The 16,921-nt window shown below is 38.2% G+C and overlaps 3 protein-coding genes across 9 annotated transcripts; 2 read left to right on the top strand and 1 right to left on the bottom strand.

Annotated features, from left to right (window-relative positions):
• Nucleotides 1-27: 27 nt before the first annotated feature.
• Nucleotides 28-1,652, bottom strand: LOC123010522. The gene is made up of 2 exons (XM_044407477.1): nt 1,424-1,652; nt 28-1,376 (listed from the first exon to the last, which is right to left on the bottom strand). The coding sequence occupies exons 1-2, from the start codon at nt 1,617-1,619 to the stop codon at nt 28-30; spliced, it is 1,545 nt and encodes a 514-aa protein (XP_044263412.1). The 5' UTR covers nt 1,620-1,652.
• On the top strand, nt 1,595-11,601 carry LOC123010016 (dedicator of cytokinesis protein 1). Of its 5 annotated transcripts, none has more exons than XR_006413068.1 (18): nt 1,595-1,728; nt 2,287-2,837; nt 2,893-3,123; nt 3,846-4,087; nt 4,138-4,468; nt 4,524-4,968; nt 5,020-5,311; nt 5,361-5,678; nt 5,729-5,903; nt 7,413-7,523; nt 7,651-7,806; nt 7,854-8,726; nt 8,783-9,371; nt 9,421-10,076; nt 10,130-10,224; nt 10,284-10,391; nt 10,535-10,646; nt 10,756-10,898. XR_006413068.1 is itself a non-coding variant. In XM_044406629.1 (18 exons), the coding sequence occupies exons 1-18, from the start codon at nt 1,683-1,685 to the stop codon at nt 11,425-11,427; spliced, it is 5,841 nt and encodes a 1,946-aa protein (XP_044262564.1). In that variant the 5' UTR covers nt 1,595-1,682; the 3' UTR covers nt 11,428-11,601. The 5 variants fall into 5 exon arrangements, 3 of the variants coding, with proteins under 3 accessions (XP_044262564.1, XP_044262581.1, XP_044262573.1); XM_044406629.1 differs by lacking the exon at nt 10,535-10,646 and adding an exon at nt 11,032-11,601 and having other exon boundaries at nt 10,756-10,981; XR_006413069.1 differs by lacking the exon at nt 10,284-10,391.
• Nucleotides 11,602-11,661: 60 nt separating this feature from the next.
• Nucleotides 11,662-16,563, top strand: LOC123008095 (dynactin subunit 1). Of its 3 annotated transcripts, XM_044403709.1 has the most exons (12): nt 11,662-12,018; nt 12,072-12,190; nt 12,248-12,274; nt 12,344-12,397; nt 12,514-12,709; nt 12,759-13,275; nt 13,326-13,582; nt 13,770-14,801; nt 14,855-15,095; nt 15,141-15,343; nt 15,393-16,286; nt 16,333-16,563. In XM_044403709.1, exons 1-12 carry the CDS (start codon nt 11,845-11,847, stop codon nt 16,474-16,476), a joined length of 3,858 nt encoding a protein of 1,285 aa, XP_044259644.1. In that variant the 5' UTR covers nt 11,662-11,844; the 3' UTR covers nt 16,477-16,563. The 3 variants fall into 3 exon arrangements, with proteins under 3 accessions (XP_044259644.1, XP_044259654.1, XP_044259661.1); XM_044403719.1 differs by lacking the exon at nt 12,344-12,397; XM_044403726.1 differs by lacking the exons at nt 12,248-12,274; nt 12,344-12,397.
• Nucleotides 16,564-16,921: the final 358 nt, after the last annotated feature.

The following is a 16,921-nucleotide window of genomic DNA, read 5'->3' as shown; positions in this document are numbered from 1 at the left end:
CACGAATAATGTTTTGACCTTAATTAATTATAGCGTACGTTTGGTTTGGTGATAAAGCGCTCCTCTTCTACCAACAGGATTGCCACCCAACTCTAGTTGTACTTGTACAAGACTTTTACCTTTAGGTTCTACCACAAAATAATAACAAAACAAAGTTCCAATGTAGGCAAGTATTGCCAACACAATAAAGAAAGCATACGTAGGAATTATCAGATAAGTAGATGCAAAACAATAAATATTTAAAAAAGCCATCAGCCAGTATAATGACTGAACGATCACTGTCGCTCTTTTGTACACTTGAAAGGGCATATATTCAAAAGTTAAGACTTTCGGAAAATAGTTCAGCCCCATTTCGAATGAAAATAAAAAGCAACTCATTGCTAGTGTAGGCATCCAGAAAAACCACTTTAAAAAATCAATTTTACGATTATCCAAAATTAAATAAATCGCAATAGCTGTAAGGGCTAGTGCACTGAAAAAACAACTAGAAATCAACAAGGGACGAACATTTTTCGACGTGAACTCATGTAGAACGCTCCATAGGAATTTAGTAACGACGAAAAATAGAGCCCCTATTAAAGCATCCACAACCGGTGAAAAAACACTCTTTTCAGCCCAAACTCGAACTTCGTAAAACAGGAAGATAAAGTACCCCCCAAACGCTTGAAAAAACGCAACCCCGAGCACAATTAGGAGCCCCCTGTACACCACTTTAGCGAAGAACATGTACCCATAAGCTTCCGTGTCATACCGATTTGCTTCCCAATCTTTTTTTAAATTGCCCATGTCTTCGTAAAAATTCCCTGCCCCCCTGTACCACGCTAGGGACTCAGACGCGGCCACATGACTCGTTTGGTACAAAAAAACTGGACTTTCGGGAACAATCTGGAAGAGGATGTAGTGCAATACCGGGATTAAGGCGCAGCAGACGGTCAAATAGAACGTAGTCGTGGCAGCCCCCACCATATGGCTGATAAGCACTCCGAAGACCATTGATGAATTGTGGAAGACGGAAATGTACCGTTTTAGATGGTAATGCACAGTTTGGAGATACAAAGTTTCGCCACACATGGAATACGAAATTCCAAAAAATCCGAGAAAGAAACGTCCGGCTACTTGCACTTTGCCGCGCGGGAGGAGAATGAGCCACCAGGTCATGATGTAGAATACGCCGATGTATCGCATGGCTTTTTTGGGGCCCCATTGCTGTATCATAAACGTACACGACGTCACGCCGAAACTGCACCCCAATAGCGATATGCTCAACAAGATGGTGAGCTTGTTATCGGCCACGTCTTTGTACTTTAGGGCTAGATTTTGCGAGACTGGATGGGACCATCCAAGCGTCGTCCCAAACGATATCGACGAAAGACAAGCTGGAAAAAAAATTGCATATTTGAAAAGATTTGTGCAATTGACACACCTAAAATTCCGACGAAGAGTTGTGTAGAGAGGCGACCATAGTCAGGTTTGCGTCGTCTCATCTCCAGTTGAGATTCTGTCATAGAATAAGGACTTTCGGTTTCTTCTGACATGAATTTGAATTTTGGCCGCCATTTGACATATGTCATGTTGGCAAAACTGTAATTGTCAAGTGCTGGAAGTGGGGGAAATGCCATAAAGATGGCGTCTCTTATATTTTTTTGTGTTTATTTTTGATGGTGTTTTAAAATTTTATTAAAATGAGTGTGTGGGAATCAGTACCTGATGAACTCAGTTACGGCATAGGTAAAAAATTGGATATTTAATTCGTGCGTAACATGTAAACATAACCCCACTTTTGGTGAAACTTGTTGATCTCATTTGGCCCCCCTTCAAGAGGAATTCCGTATTTTTAGAATCCGAAGGTTTTTCCGATTTACGTTGTTGAAGATTCACTTAATTCACGTAATGTGTTAATTAGAAAAATTGTTACAATTGCCCCTCCCACTTTTTATCAGGATTTTATTTACCACTTCCTCAATGTAAATGTTGATTCATCCGATGTCAGACGTGAATTTAATAATTTATTATTGAATCATTCGACGAGGTTCCTAATGGTCAACGCGTCTGACACACTCAATTGACTCTTGTAAATTCCTGCGATAATTAAATCTCGTGATGTAACCGAGCCTCATGCCAGTAAATACGTGTTTTTTTTTCTATTCTTATTCAACGTGTGGGAATTTGCGCTTTTATCAAGGTTACCGGTGCTCTAATCAAGGCCGAGGGCATAAATTTAGGGCACAATTAATTGATATAATTCGCGCCATCCTCGTTAGTGACTAACTTTAAAATTGTGCACAGCAATATACAACTTTGCCGCCGACAGCGATTTCAAACTCGAACTGACCGTCGGGGATTCCCTTCATATACTCGACGAAGAAGAACACTGGTATTACGGCTACCTGATTCGTGACAGACACAAAAGGGGAATTTTTCCCAAGAGTTACATTCATATCAAACCATGCACTGTTGACCGCACCGGACCTACCCTAACGTTCAATTTCAAGGAGCCTTCAGTAGCGCAAGAAATCACTTCAGTATTGCGAGAATGGGCCCCGCATTGGAAAAACCTTTACGTAAATCACAGCAAAGATTTCGAGGCAATCAAAAGTCAGATTTACGATCTGATAACACACAGGAGCAAAATCGTCAGCGGTACTTTACCAGTCGACGAATTGAAACGAATAACAAAACAAGCAACGGAGGAAATTGATAAGGGAAACAAAACCCTAGGTTTAGATTTGATCGTGAGAAATAAAAACGGAAATGTCATCGAACCGGAAAAGACCAGCACATTGCAAATGTATTATCTGCATAAAAAAGCGACGGAAAGGATGAGTAGGACTAATAAGGTGAGAAGTCCAGAATTGGAGTCGCCGATTATTTTTTATGGTGATTTTTTATTAGAACGAAACGAAAGATAATCATCCTAAAACTGCCATTCAACAATACTCCAACATTTTTATAGTAGCCGTTAAAAATTTTACATGCAAAATGACCGAGGATGCCGAGTTGTTAATGTCACTTTATGACGGAAAAGAGTACAAATCGATAACAGAAAATTATGTCGTCCGGTGGTCCAAAGACGGATTGATGTGTGATTTGGATCAGATGTACAATTTGAGAGTTATGTTTACGGTAAATAGATTTGTCAAGCAAAAAGACTGAATATTTTTCCAACACAGTCAAAACAATAAAATTTTTGACTTCGGAATTCCCATTAATAATCCACTTTAGATAAAACAATATGTACAAATAGCACTTGAAAACTGTCCTTAATAATACAATTAGAACATTTTCGGCAATTTTTTAAATTATTATTAGGAGAATATTTCTAAAGTATTGGTTTGCGCTTATGGCATCGGAATTTTTTAATTCAATAATAATAATTAATAACCGAGAAATATTTTACTTATTATAGTAAATGATGTGATTTTTAATAACTAATAAACTGAAAATACCAAAAGATACCAAATGGGGTAGATAAAAATGGTATTGAAAGCAATAATTTACTAGCCTAGATTTTCATAATTATGTGAATTACTTTTATAAAGTTTCATCGATAAGATAGTCGAGAAATTGGTAAAGATGACAAAATAGAGAAAATTAAGAAGAGAATTTTAATTTTGCTTCCCCAAATATCAGCGTTTTTAAAGCATTGGATTCGATTAAAGCACCTTCATTCTCGGATCAAATAAAAAAGTTGCTGTCGAATTGATAAAATGAACAACTTTTGTTTCCTAACTCGTAAATAAAATTTCCGATTGTTTAAGTTGGTGCGGAAAGTGCAACTTACTTAACTGTGTTGGAAAATGGGTTCAGTTTTAATAGAGTTTTGTTTAACTTTTCCAATTGATTAGGATCTCGGAAAACGCGATTTAGAGCGGGAAAAAATTTACTTGGTTTGCTACGTCGTGCGCGTGGGTGCGATGGAATCAAAAGATCCGGATCATCGCCGTAGTTCCGTTTCAGTAGTGAACAAAAAAGGCACAACTGACGGAATCCGACGACCTTTTGGCGTCGCAGCGATGGAAATTACTCATTTTATGAACGGGTCGCGGGAGAGCGACTTGGAACAAGAATTTCCCGTTCCTTTTTATAAGTATGTCGATAAAAAGCGTCCCGCGAGTGATGTTAATCAGTAATTTTTAGCTGCGACAAGGATAATCTTGAGCAGACTTTAAAGAAGATAATTAATAAAGACTTTGCGAAAACAGAGCATAAAAATCACGCTCTTTTCGTCGGAATGAAGTTATTAAGAGGTGATTTAAAGCAGGTGAGGGAGGAAAACCCCCATTTAGTCTTGGGAAATTTGTCGATCGCACGAAAAATGGGGTTTCCGGAAGTTATTTTACCGGGAGACGTCAGGAATGATCTTTATTTGACTTTGATTAAAGGGGAGTTCAGTAAAGGGAACAAAACTTGTGATAAAAATGTCGAAGTTGTCGTCAGAGTTTGTAACGAAGAGGGAGTAGCGATCCCTGTAATCATCCATCATTAATAAAAACGTTCAATTTTAGTTCTTTTTTGTATTCTAGGGAGTTATCGGTTTAGGTTCAGGAATTCCACCAATAGATGAGTATAAATCCATGATTTATTATCACGAGGACAAACCGCATTGGTATGAAACTTTTAAAGTCGCGATTCCTATTGAAGAATTCAAGACGAGTCATTTAAAATTCACTTTCAAACATCGATCTTCCAATGAAGCGAAAGACAAAAACGAAAAACCTTTCGCCATGTCTTATGTGAAACTCATGCAAGAAAACGGCACAACTCTCAAAGATGCGAGGCATAATTTGATTGTCTATAAAATCGATTACAAAAAATTTGATGAAAAAAGTTTAGATTATTTCAAATTACCCTCGATCGTTAGCGATGTCAAGGATAATGGACCGAAACCGTCAATACCAGGATTAACAATTTCTAAAGACATTTTCGTCATGTCTAGCAACATTTGTTCGACCAAACTGACACAGAACGGTAATTAACATTTTATTGTGTGACTTGTAACTCTTAACATAACTTTTTAAGTGGATTTGTTGGGTCTTTTGAACTGGAAAACGCACAAGGATGACTTAAAAATCTGCCTTCGAGCTTTGCTCAAAGTGGACGGCGAAGAAGTCGTTAAATTGTTGCAAGACACTTTAGATTCGCTTTTTAATATTTTGATAGAATTTACCGAAACCGATACGTACGATATTTTAGTTTTCGACTGTTTATTGCACATAATTAGTCTAGTCAGTAACGACTGGAAGTACCAACATTTCGAGCCGGTCTTGGATTTATACATCAAGGAAAATTTCAGCGCAACTTTGGCCCATAAGTGAGTAAAATTTCATATTTTTGTCGTTTCACTTGCTAATTTTTTGTAGAAAATTGATCAGCGTCCTTAAGAACATAATCGGGCGTGCCATCAGCAAAACGCCCGACAGTAAAGACGATCTCATTTTTAAAACAATGAAATCTCTCCAATATGTAATGAGGTTTGTCTCGAAATCGCGCATTTTGATGAAAGTAGTCGACGATGTCGAGGACGATTTCGAGGAAAGTCTCCGCGATTTATTGCAAGATATCACCGACATGATGGCCCTAACATCAGACGGGATTTTACGGGAACAAGGTGCATGCCTTAAATATCTCCCTAGCACGATTCCCGACATTTTGATGATTTTTGACGCAAAAGAATTGAGGTTTTGTCACTTTTCTTTAATCTGAGTGTGTTTTACTCGAGTTTTTTCAGCATGATTCTGTGTAATATCGTCACGAATATCCCTGCTGGGCGCCTCACCAAACAGAAAATGATGACAATCAACGAAATCGTCCACAGTAAACTGTTCCTCTACACGGAATGTCGCAGGATTATGTTACCAATCTTTACTAAACAAGTCAAGACCCTGTTCGAGCAGCATGAGGAGGTGAGCGATGGCTTTAGTTGCTTGCGCGCTTATGAAATGCACAAAACGAATCGAATTTTGTAAATATCCGGAATGTCGTTTTTTTGCAACAAAAACGGAAATGCAATAATCTAATCTTTTGCACAGTTACCTTGGTCACCGACGATTCGTCTTCTTCTGCAATGGTTAGTCTTTTGAGAGTTTTTTTTTCACGTCCTGTCTTTTTTTTTTCAAATACTATTTAGCTTAGCATGATTTTGAATCGTGTTTTTTTTTTCTTCTGTAGTTTAGTGCATGTTTGATTTTGCCAAAATGTGCATGAGATTTGATTAGTGAATAAGAGGTGGAGGGCAGAAGTTTCCAGTTTTAATAAAGAATTTAAGAAAATGTGGATTGTTACTGTGATACGTGGTTAAAAAATTAATTCATTTGACATTTCGCCGGTGTTTGTCGTACCGGATGATGGCCACTGTTAGGGCCAAATATAATCGAATTAATAATTACAACTAACCATGTAATTTTTAATAAGAACATTTTGTAACAGATTACTAAAGTAATGCTTAATTATGTCTTGTATGTACATTCAAGTAAATGAACTTGTAAGGTAAGCTGTGGTTGTTTTACCACTTTCTTGTCACCAGTCATAAAATTTTATTTTAACAATAGCCAATCCTTAAAATTGCAATAGCAGGTGTGAGAATCAATGATCAAGAAGGATCAAGGTCTGCAGGATTCTTTCAGAAACAGATATATCTTAAATTCCTGCTTTCATACAATTTTCTGATTTTACTTTCTTAAATTTGCGTTTTTTAATTACATTTCTAAATTAACGCTATTATGTTTACGAACTTACCTTATGTTCATTTGAAGAATGTGTTGTGTTTGCTTTTTCTGAAATGCATTATTGTGGTCTGTTTTAAGTGTACGCTTTTTTACTTTTTGTTTATACATTTAAATTAATAATAATAATAATTAATCTTTCCACCTGTTGGCCAAATAAGTTTGTCCAATCTCGATTACATAGCTAATCAAAAATTATTACCCTTACAATGCCATTAAATACGAATTCAACAGATTAAACTGTATTTAGATTAATCTGTTATTATTTTATTGTTTTAGAATTACATTGTAATCTGATTATGCCTGATTCCGTTCTGATGTACAGGCTGATTAGGTTTCTAAACGAAAAATGTAGATCAACGTTATCATGTGATCACCGAATAAAAATCTTCTACATGAAATTTAAAAAGCTATATAAAAAAAACAAAGAATTTTAACTATAATACTAACATGAGGGTTTTCAGAACAGTTCTCCTAGACTTCACCGGCGAATGTTTAAAATCGCCTAATGTCTAAAATATTTATTTTGTTTGCTTGATCAGACACTGAGCTGGGTATCGTAGTCTGATTAATACTGATTAATTTTAACTTGACAATAATTCTTTTCTGTTAGTTGTTTGTGCATTTATTTTTTTAATTTGTTTTTATTTGAGTAATCTGAGTAGTGTAGTGGTTCGCTGGGTATTATAGGGTGACAGAAGACTTGATGGAAGGCGACAGAATCGCTCGGTGGCTAAGGTGGCACAACTTTTGGGAACGACGCAACATTGTCTCAACCAACACAGAGGATATTCTGAAGAGGTGACAGTAAAATCAAACTCGCACTTTTAGTATCTTTATTACAAGCTTTGAGCAAATTAATTGCCACGCTTATTTCATTCACACAACTAACATGTGCCATCGTTCATTTCTAATTAAATTGATTTAGGTCGAGTTGTGTATTAAAATCCTGAGCGACATTTTGGAGCTACTGTTCCGTAAAGACATAGGACCGACCTATGACGACATCAGTGAGATTATAACAACGGTTTTGAGAACTTTGATTCATACTCGTGTTGGTATGCCTAAAGAGGATCCTCAATTGGTTGGTTACGAACTAGGGAAAAAACAGTTGTAAAACTTTGTTTTTAGGGGAATTTAGTCTCCCTAATGATTGATATTTTCCGGCAAATGTCCGAACGTCACTACGAGGCCTACGTAGAACGTTTCAACACTCGTTATGACATTTTAGATTTTCTAATGGAGATTTTAGTATTTTTTCAAAATTTGGTAGAAGATACGGTTTTCCCTAAAGATTGGTGCGACATGATAATGCTCCAAAACAGCGTTATTTTGAAAGCGCTGCGATTTTTCTCGCATACGATTCGTGACCGCTTCTTTGAAAGATTCGAAAATCAAGCCTGGAGCAACTTCTTCCATTGCGCTATCGCTTTTATGACCCAACCGGCACTCCAACTCGAAACTTTCTCGTTTAATAAAAGAATGAAAATCATACGAATTTATAAAGATATGCGACGCGAGACCGGCTTTGAAATCAGGTCGATGTGGTTCAATTTGGGACAGTACAAAGTACAGTTTGTACCGAGTTTAATTGGAGCGATTTTAGAAATGACTCTAATACCGGAACCGGAATTACGTAAAGCGACGATTCCTATTTTTTTTGATATGATGCAATGCGAATTTTACTCGTCGAGGTTTGAAGTTGAGAGTTATGGTGATACGAAGCGGGATTCGTCACATGTTAAGGGGAATTTTAACGATTTTGAGAATGAAATGATTGCGAAATTGGATATTCTAGTCGAGGGAGGAAAAGGAGATGAGAATTACAAAGATTTGTTTCATGATATTATGATGGAGCATTGTAGCCAACATGCCACGATGAATGAAACGGGGATTAAGTTTGTTAAAACTGTAACAAGGCTGATGGAGCGCTTGTTGGAATACCGGTGTATTATTACGGATGAAAATAAGGAAAATCGTATGAGTTGTACTGTGAGTCTTTTGGTAGGTATTTCCGTTTTCCTTTTTTGAAAGTTTGTAGTAACAGTAAAATTTAATAGGACTTTTATGCTGAAATTAATCGAAAAGAAATGTATATACGATATTTGAATAAACTCTACGATCTTCATTTGGAGTGTGATAATTACACTGAAGCTGCCTACACTATCGACTTACACGCAAAACTTCTAAATTGGACCGATGACGATTTACCCCAACTTTTGAAAAGTAATCGACATCCCAAAGCCCATACGCATCGTCAACTCAAAGAAGCTCTCTATTATAATATTATCGAGAATTACGATAAGGGTAAATTATGGGAATGTGCGATCAAAAAGTGCCAAGAGTTGGCCTCGCAATTCGAGAGTGAAACTTTCGATTATCATCGATTGAGCGAGTTACATAAGAGAATGTCGACTTTTTATGATGACATTATGAAAAAAGGTCGAGCAAAACCGGAATATTTTCGTGTCGGGTATTTCGGTAAAGGCTTTCCCCAATTTCTGCAAAATAAAGTGTTTGTGTATCGAGGAAAGGAATATGAACGACTTACTGAATTCAATACGAGAATTTTAAATGAGTTTCCCAAAGCGGAACTTTTGAATAAATTGACGCCGCCGGGGGAGGATATTACGGAGTCGGATAAACAATGTATTTCTATCGTTTTGCTGTGTTTCTCTTATAATTTATTAATTTTTAGATATACAAATAAATAAAGTTGATCCGATAATGGATGAGAAAAAGCACCGATTTTCCGGCAAACCTGTCTCCGAACAGATACTCAATTACTATAAAGTGAACGACATACAAAAATTTACGTTTTCGCGTCCGTTTATTCGAAAAGACCCTCAGATTGACGAAAAGAACGAGTTTGGTCACTTGTGGCTCGAACGGACCGAATTAACAACAACGTATCCCTTGCCAGGGATTTTGCGTTGGTTCCCTGTGAGTTCATCAACTGTTCATGAGATTTCTCCCCTGCGAAACGCCATCGAAACTATGGAAAAAGCTAATAAAACTTTGAAAAATTACGTGGTTCTGTTCAACAGCGATAAGGACATGCAAATTAATCCGTTGAGCTTAACTTTGAACGGAATCTTGGACGCTGCCGTCATGGGAGGCATAAAAAATTACGAAGAGGCGTTCTTTACTGAAGAATATGAGACACATCACCAAGATGATGATGTGCTTTTGCAAAGACTGAAAGATCTAATTGCTGATCAAATTCCGCTGTTGGAATTATGTGTCAGAATACATAAGGAAAATGCGCCTGAAAATTTGCAACCTTTACAGAAGCGATTCGAGGATTGTTTTGCGAAAATGCAAGAGAGCGTTGTAGAAAAATACGGAAAGGGGGTAAGATGGATTAGGTTTTCGCGAAATTGAGAGAGTGAAAATGTTGTTTTCAGACCTGTGATATTAAATTAGATACCCAAGTGACGATGAGGAGGCACCACAGTATTGTTCATGATCCGCGTTTATCTGACATGTCGATGATTTCTGAGTAAGTTTCAATTGTTTTGTATTTTTATGTTGCGAATGTTTTATTCCGGTTTGATGTAGTAACGTGGATAGTCGCAGCAGAGTTTCGAGTTTGACGAAATCCCAAGTCGCTTCCTTAAAGCAATTTACTTCTAGTTTTAATTTTGCAACGTCTCCAAGTATCAGCAGGTTTGTATTTGGTGTCAAAGTAGAGGAGAAAGCAAACTAATACGGGTCCATGCTCTGCAACTAACCCACTGTTCTTGGCTGTTGTTTTGTGGACGAAAACTTGGTAGTTTTACGGCGGGCCTAACTCTTGTTACTTTTTTCAGACGAGTTCAACATTCAGCGACACATAACCGCAACACTTCGTATGCTTAATCTAAATTTTTATTAACATTACTACTAAGCTCTATTTTTTAATTAACAAGGGATTAATACAGGGTAATTATCTCTTTAAAATTTGCATGGAGCACGAGTAGATTTTAGTCTATTAAATTTAGTTTTAGAAACGTTTCCCAACCGTTTTTTAGCAATTTTTGTGGTGTTTCAGCAAATCTAATATCAGCAGCAACACCAAAAGTTTATTAGTCTCCCCATCTAAAAGTCTAACGACAACTCCGGCCTTGAATCACAAAAAATCGTTCAAAATCACCCGAGAGAAACGTCGTTCCAGTAAATCTGATCATACGCCGAGTCCGTCCATACTTTCCGCCACCCAGTGGTACACCACTGATGAAAATACAAATGGGTCACCTAGATTCGAATTAACTGAAGAGGTAAACCCGCTAATTTTTATTTTAACGAAAAATAACGTTTTTTAACTCAGTTGACACCAAAACGGCCCTTGCGCTCTGAAGTCGAAAAGGAAAAAAGGTTGAGTAGGCCCCCCAGTGGTCAATTCTCTTCCAGATCAAGTAGTATCTCAGTGACGTTAAGAGGAACCGGAAGTTCGAGTAGTAGTAACAGAGATTCAGTTGGTACGACTGATTCCAGTGTAAGTGAAGAAGACGCAGTGCCGCCCCCTTTACCGTTGAAATCGAGAGAAGTTGATTATTGTAATTTGCCAAATAACGAAAATACGAGTTTTCTTTATTCACAACGTAACTCAGTCAGGACTAGTTTAAAAATTCTGGTTCCGGCGCCTGATCCGATCGACTTTGATGACGTACCGCCCACACCACCGCCGAAACCGCCCAAAAATAAGAACAAATCCAATTTATGAACCTGTGTAAGCGTAAAGTGACCAAGTTACCATAAGTGCCATGGATGTGTTATATTTTAATCTGTATTTCAACGCATATCTATAGTTTTAATTGTGTATAAAGTATTTATATTATTAACCAAAGATCGTATTTTTTCATTGTGTAAAACAATAAACTTTTTTACGTACATTTAAGCTTGAGTTTGTATTTTTTAACCTTTGCGTCACCACAAAAAAATTTAGCCCGGCCCTGCCCTTGTCATGTTGACAGCTGTCAAGTGTCGAAAAGGTGGCAAGTGTAGTTAATAAAACGTATATTTTTCTTGATTTCTTTAATGCTAAAAAATAAATAACGTTTAAAACATTTTCTTTGTATCAAAAAATGATGTAATTTGGCTAAACCGAGTTAGAAAATTTTGAGGTTATCTCTGTGAAAAAATGTCTGAGCAGCTTAAAGTCGGTCAAAAAGTTAAAGTGACCGGAAAAGATGTTCAGGGGGTTATTGCGTTCATCGGCCCAACAAGTTTTGCTTCTGACACATGGATAGGTCTCAAGCTAGACGAACCCAAAGGTAAAAATAACGGTAGTGTCCAAGGGGTTGAATACTTTAAGGTGAGTCAAGCAAAATGCCCTCAAATTGCGAGTAACAGTTTGAATTTGACTAGTGTGAAGACAAGCATGGATTGTTTGTGAAGCCGTCGCAGGTGATCCCCCTTGACGAACATGGCAAGCCGCTCAGGGACCCCACAGAAGAGACCCCGAAAGCCCGGACCAGACCCAGCAGGTTTGCTGATTTTTCACTTGTTGTAACATTAATTACATAAAAGTTTGATATTTATAGTGTCGGTACAAAGCCCAAACCTACAACGTAAGTTGCAACAATAAATTTTAAAACTTATTAATCACGTTAAAAATTTTATTTTTGCTGCATGGATAGAGTGCGTCGTAAGTCGTCGCCTCAAAAAAGACCACCTTCTCTATCTGCCTCAAGGTATTTAGGGCGATTTAACTGTGTGTGCCTTTATGTTGCATTTAATTTTCCCGTGTTTTATTTAATTTAGATGTTTTGCTTTTTATTTGTGTCTATTTGTTTGTTTTCTTTGTCAGTTCACGGTTGTCTCTGGCCAGCAGTCGACAGTCTTTGGCTGACAGTCGCCAGTCACTGTCGGGCAGCCGCCAATCACTTGCGGGAAGTCGCCAGTCCCTCATGGGGAGTCGCAGTCATTTGGCCTCACCAATCGTCGAAAAGTCCGATGCGGGTGACCACCCTAGCCAAATCCCCAAACGTGCCTCATTTATTGAGGTATTTTACCCCAAGTTTACTAAAAATTTTCTGTAAGATAAACTTTCAGACCGGGTTTGTTGAAACTCTCAATCCCCAATTCACACCGGGACAAGTTATCACAACAACACCTACTCCTGTTACTTCCGTTGAAGAGAAGATTAATGTAATTCAACTTCAACAAGAGATCGAAAATCGCAATCAACAAATACGCGATTTGAGTGAAAAGTTAGAAACTTTGAAAATTAAGAGACAGGAGGATAAAGAGAAATTGAAGGAGCTTGATAAATTGAAAATACAGTTGGAACAATTGGTTGAATTCAAGACAAAAATTATGGAAGTGCAGGCGAGTTTGCAGAGGGAAGTACAAAGGGCGAAACACGAGGCAAAAGACGCAATTGAGGCGAAAGAAGCCCACGCTGAAGAAGTCGCCGACTTGGCTGAAGCCGTCGAAATGGCCACTCTTGACAAAGAAATGGCAGAGGAAAAAGCCGAAACCTTGCAACTTGAATTAGAAGTGTGCAAAGAAAAATTAGAAGAGGTGACCCTGGATTTAAAAATACTCAAAACTGAGATGCAAGAACGCGGTAGGTTTTCGAATTTTTTGTTAAACAGTCGTTACAAATTTTTAAAATAGCTGGTGGGACTTCGGGAAGTGGTGAAGAAGTCGTCTCAACCTACGAAATGAAACAACTCCAACAACAAAATGCCCGACTTCGTGAAACGCTAGTCAGGTTGAGAGACCTCTCAGCGCACGATAAGCACGAATATCAGAAACTTTTGAAGGACATTGACCAAAAGAAATCAGAAATTGTTGAATTGGGCAAAACGAAAGAAAAGTTGAGTGCGAGAGTCGAAGAAATGGAGCAGCAAGTCGCTGATCTTCAGGAACAGGTATGACAGTGTTTAATTAGTGTTTTTTTAACTAATTGTGAGTTTGCTGGCCGGTAATAGCAGGTAAAATATTTTTGATCATTTAAACAGCACAACTTTCACGAAAAACTGTTCACTTACACTTAAAAACAGCCGCTTCATCAACATTCCAAAAGTAAGAAATATTTCCATCTGTTTTCATCTCTAGGTCGACGCGGCTATGGGCGCCGAAGAAATGGTCGTACTTCTCGGCGAGCAAAAGCTAACTCTGGAGGAGAAAGTGGCCCAACTTCGTGAAGAAGTTGCCGAACTGGAAGCTCTGCAGGACATGAATGACCAGCTGGTTGAAAGCAACGCCGAACTTGAAGCCGAGCTGCGTGAAGACCTGGACATGGCTCGTATGGCGGCCAAACAAGCGATGCGCGATCGAGACGCGGCGCTAGAAACAATCGCCGATCGCGAAGCCACTCTCAACAAATTCCGCGAACTCGTTCAAAAACTACAAGAGCAATCTCTACAACTGCAAAGTCGACTTGAAAACGAGTCGAGTAAACCCGTCTCGACCCTACCCGAAATCATAGATTTCACGAAAATGTTCAACGAGACGAAAGCACACACTAAAGCGATTGACTTGGAGTTGCGAAGGGTTGAAATTCAACAGTTGCAAAGCCACATCAAGTATTTGACGTCGTATATGCCGGATTCGTTCATGAATCGAGGCGGGGACTACGATGCTGTTTTAGTGCTACTTTTGGTTTTGAGGATGATTCAGAAGACGGAAATTTTGATAGGGCAGATTAAGGATAAATTTCCCGGTGTTGATAAGATTGATAGAGCGGCTATTTTGAAAGGGCACGCTGTTGAGCAGTTTTCGTTCAGGTGTAGAGCTTCGTTTTATATTTATGCCTTACAGTCGATTTTGCACCAATATTACTATGCTTTGAATACGTGTAAAACAGAAGCACTCCTCAAAGTTGGTGCTACATATCCCGAGATGGCATCATACGAAAAAATCATCGATGGGTTTATTGAACTGGTCAAACGCGACCAATTAGACGAGAATGTACCAACTGAAGCACTCGAAAAATGTGTTGGATATTTCAATACATTGTTTCCTGTACTTCTTGGACCGGAAAATCGTCTCAATCACACACAATTATTGGTCGATAATGTGAAAAGTTTGATGTCGGCTTGTGATGGCTTTAATAACGATTCTATCGTTATAAGAAACTTAATTGAAGTATGTCAAATAGTGCGATTCGATTTGTTTTTATTTTATTTTAATTTTTTCAGACTGCTAATGTTGGCGACATTGGATTGTTAGCACAACATGTCATAACAACATCTGAACAGTTGCAACAACAACTGAAATTGATAAAACGACGACTTCCGCCCGACTCAAATGTTGCCAACATCGGTTTGAATAAGGAGATTTTTGAGAATTTGTATCAATGTTACCAACATTGCGCCCGTATCATAAAAACCTTGCAAGATATCGTGAAAAATTCAGTGCAGATGATGACATCTAGCGGAGGTTTGATGATTTTTTGCCATTTCCTTCGTAATTGAACTGTTTCAGAATTGGAAAAAGGACTTCCACAAGATAAAATCAAAGAACTTGCATTAAATGCCAGTGATAAGATTTACGAACAGGACGATTTAGGTCCGGTACAAAGTATTAAAAATTCGTTGAGCTTCATAGTCACTCAGACAACACAAATTGCACAATTTTTGCAAGATAATGAGTACGAAATTGCAACAGCTAACAAAAACGAAGAGAAGGTAAGTAATTAGAGTTTTTTCGGAAAAAGTTTGCGACTGGCTGTTTTAGCCTATTCCACCCATCCAAATTCGGGCTGACGCCGTGAAAAAAGAGCTGGAACAAACGAAAACTTTGACGAGCAAGCTGGAAAATAAAGAGTCCGATATTAAAGAGTTGCGTAAAGCACTTAAAGAAAAACAAGAGCAATTATCCGAAATGACCATAAGAAAAGAATTAGCTGAGAAAAAGTTGGGTAACGTCAATAAAGATTATGAATTGACGATCGAAAAACTCCAGAGGAAATTAGAAGAGGCGCACAATAATTACAAAAAGAAAGAGAAAGAGTTCGAGGAGACTTTGGATCATCTGCAGACCGATATCGATTCTCTCGAGAATGAAAAGGGCGAGATGAAAGAAAAATTAAAATTGCTGTCAAAGAAAACCCAGATGGAGTTATCGATGTCGAAGAGTACTTCAGGTTCGCAATTATCCTCCCAGCAATCGTCGATGGGTCCGAGTCTCCCGGCAGTGGTCAAAGACTCGCCTTTGCTTTTGCAAGAAATCGAAAATCTCCGCAAACTATTCCACCAAGAACGCAACGAGAGAATCAAACTCGAAAATGAGAAAATCAAAAAGGAGTTGGATAGTCTGGCCCCGTTGCCTTCATTTAAGACAACACCGGACGAAGTTTTGGATAAATTATTCAAAGAAGGGGCGTTACTTAAACAGGAAATTTTGCTGAGTTTGGCCAAACCGAAATTCCCACAGATTTATAAAGTCAAGCCGGGGAATGGGCCAGCGGCTTGGAAGAAACATTTCGCTGAAGAAAACGATAAGTTGATGGATCTCAACAGGAGAGCTCGGGAGTTCCAGACGAAGGTGGCAAATGAGATTATCAAAAGGAAGATGGGAGGGAGAGTGGAAGCGGATTTTGCCGTTTTTCCCACTATTGAAATGGTTAAGGTGGGTCGGGAGTCTTGTTTTGACAAGGTTTTACGTTTTTTTGTAGGCTTTGAATGAGAGCAAGCCGGTGAACGTCGGCTTTGTGAAAATACCGAAGAGTTATTTGCCGAAAGGGGAGAAGCCGAGGATTGTTGATTTGGAGTTGGACTTTATCAATTTGCAGAAAATCTTGCAGTCGTTATCGTGTTAGGTTTTTCTTATTTATTTTCATTATAACGCTTAACTAATTCAGCTAAGTATGATTTTCTATAATTGGAATAAATTGAAATTATTAGTTTGAAAGTAGTTTTATTGATTGTTTCAATGAGTGCGATGAAATATTGATTGGTCCAAAGCGTCATGTTCTGAAATTAACAATTACGTCTAAATGAAGCGAATGAAAATTTCATGGAAGCGGGGCTAACAACATTCCGGTTAAGCCAATCAAAACTCTAAAAATAGCCCTGTTCGAGATTTTGCCAATTATTTTAAAATGATTTTTTTGTTTGAGTGTGTGTGTCCAGGGCCGAGCTCACCATCAAAACAACAATAAAGTGTTCAAGGCTCATGAGCGGCAACAGCTCGATAATGAGTTTTAATTTTAAACCGACGTGCATCTCCCGTCTCGGGTCGGGTCCACGGCGGCGTCCAGGGGC

Source organism: Tribolium madens, unplaced genomic scaffold (genome assembly GCF_015345945.1).
Source record: "Tribolium madens isolate multiple individuals breed KSU strain unplaced genomic scaffold, Tmad_KSU_1.1 Scaffold_19;HRSCAF=116;Tcas5.2_LG9, whole genome shotgun sequence".
Lineage (NCBI taxonomy): Eukaryota > Metazoa > Arthropoda > Insecta > Coleoptera > Tenebrionidae > Tribolium > Tribolium madens.
Note: the sequence above shows the minus strand (reverse complement) of the source record. Positions and strands in the feature narration are given on the sequence as shown.

Bases quoted from the DNA above. Each gene is read 5' to 3' on its own strand.
- LOC123010522 (XM_044407477.1), bottom strand. From the start codon at position 1,619: ATGGCATTTCCCCCACTTCCAGCACTTGACAATTACAGTTTTGCCAAC. The intron at 1,377-1,423 runs GTGTGTCAATTG...TTTTTTTTCCAG, and splicing joins ACTCTTCGTCGGAATTTTAG to CTTGTCTTTCGTCGATATCG.
- LOC123010016 (XM_044406629.1), top strand. From the start codon at position 1,683: ATGAGTGTGTGGGAATCAGTACCTGATGAACTCAGTTACGGCATAG. The intron at 5,312-5,360 runs GTGAGTAAAATT...AATTTTTTGTAG, and splicing joins AGCGCAACTTTGGCCCATAA to AAAATTGATCAGCGTCCTTA. The intron at 10,392-10,755 runs GTTTGTATTTGG...GTGGTGTTTCAG, and splicing joins ACGTCTCCAAGTATCAGCAG to CAAATCTAATATCAGCAGCA.
- LOC123008095 (XM_044403709.1), top strand. From the start codon at position 11,845: ATGTCTGAGCAGCTTAAAGTCGGTCAAAAAGTTAAAGTGACCGGAAAA. The intron at 12,191-12,247 runs GTTTGCTGATTT...TGATATTTATAG, and splicing joins GCCCGGACCAGACCCAGCAG to TGTCGGTACAAAGCCCAAAC. The intron at 15,096-15,140 runs GTTTGATGATTT...GAACTGTTTCAG, and splicing joins GATGATGACATCTAGCGGAG to AATTGGAAAAAGGACTTCCA.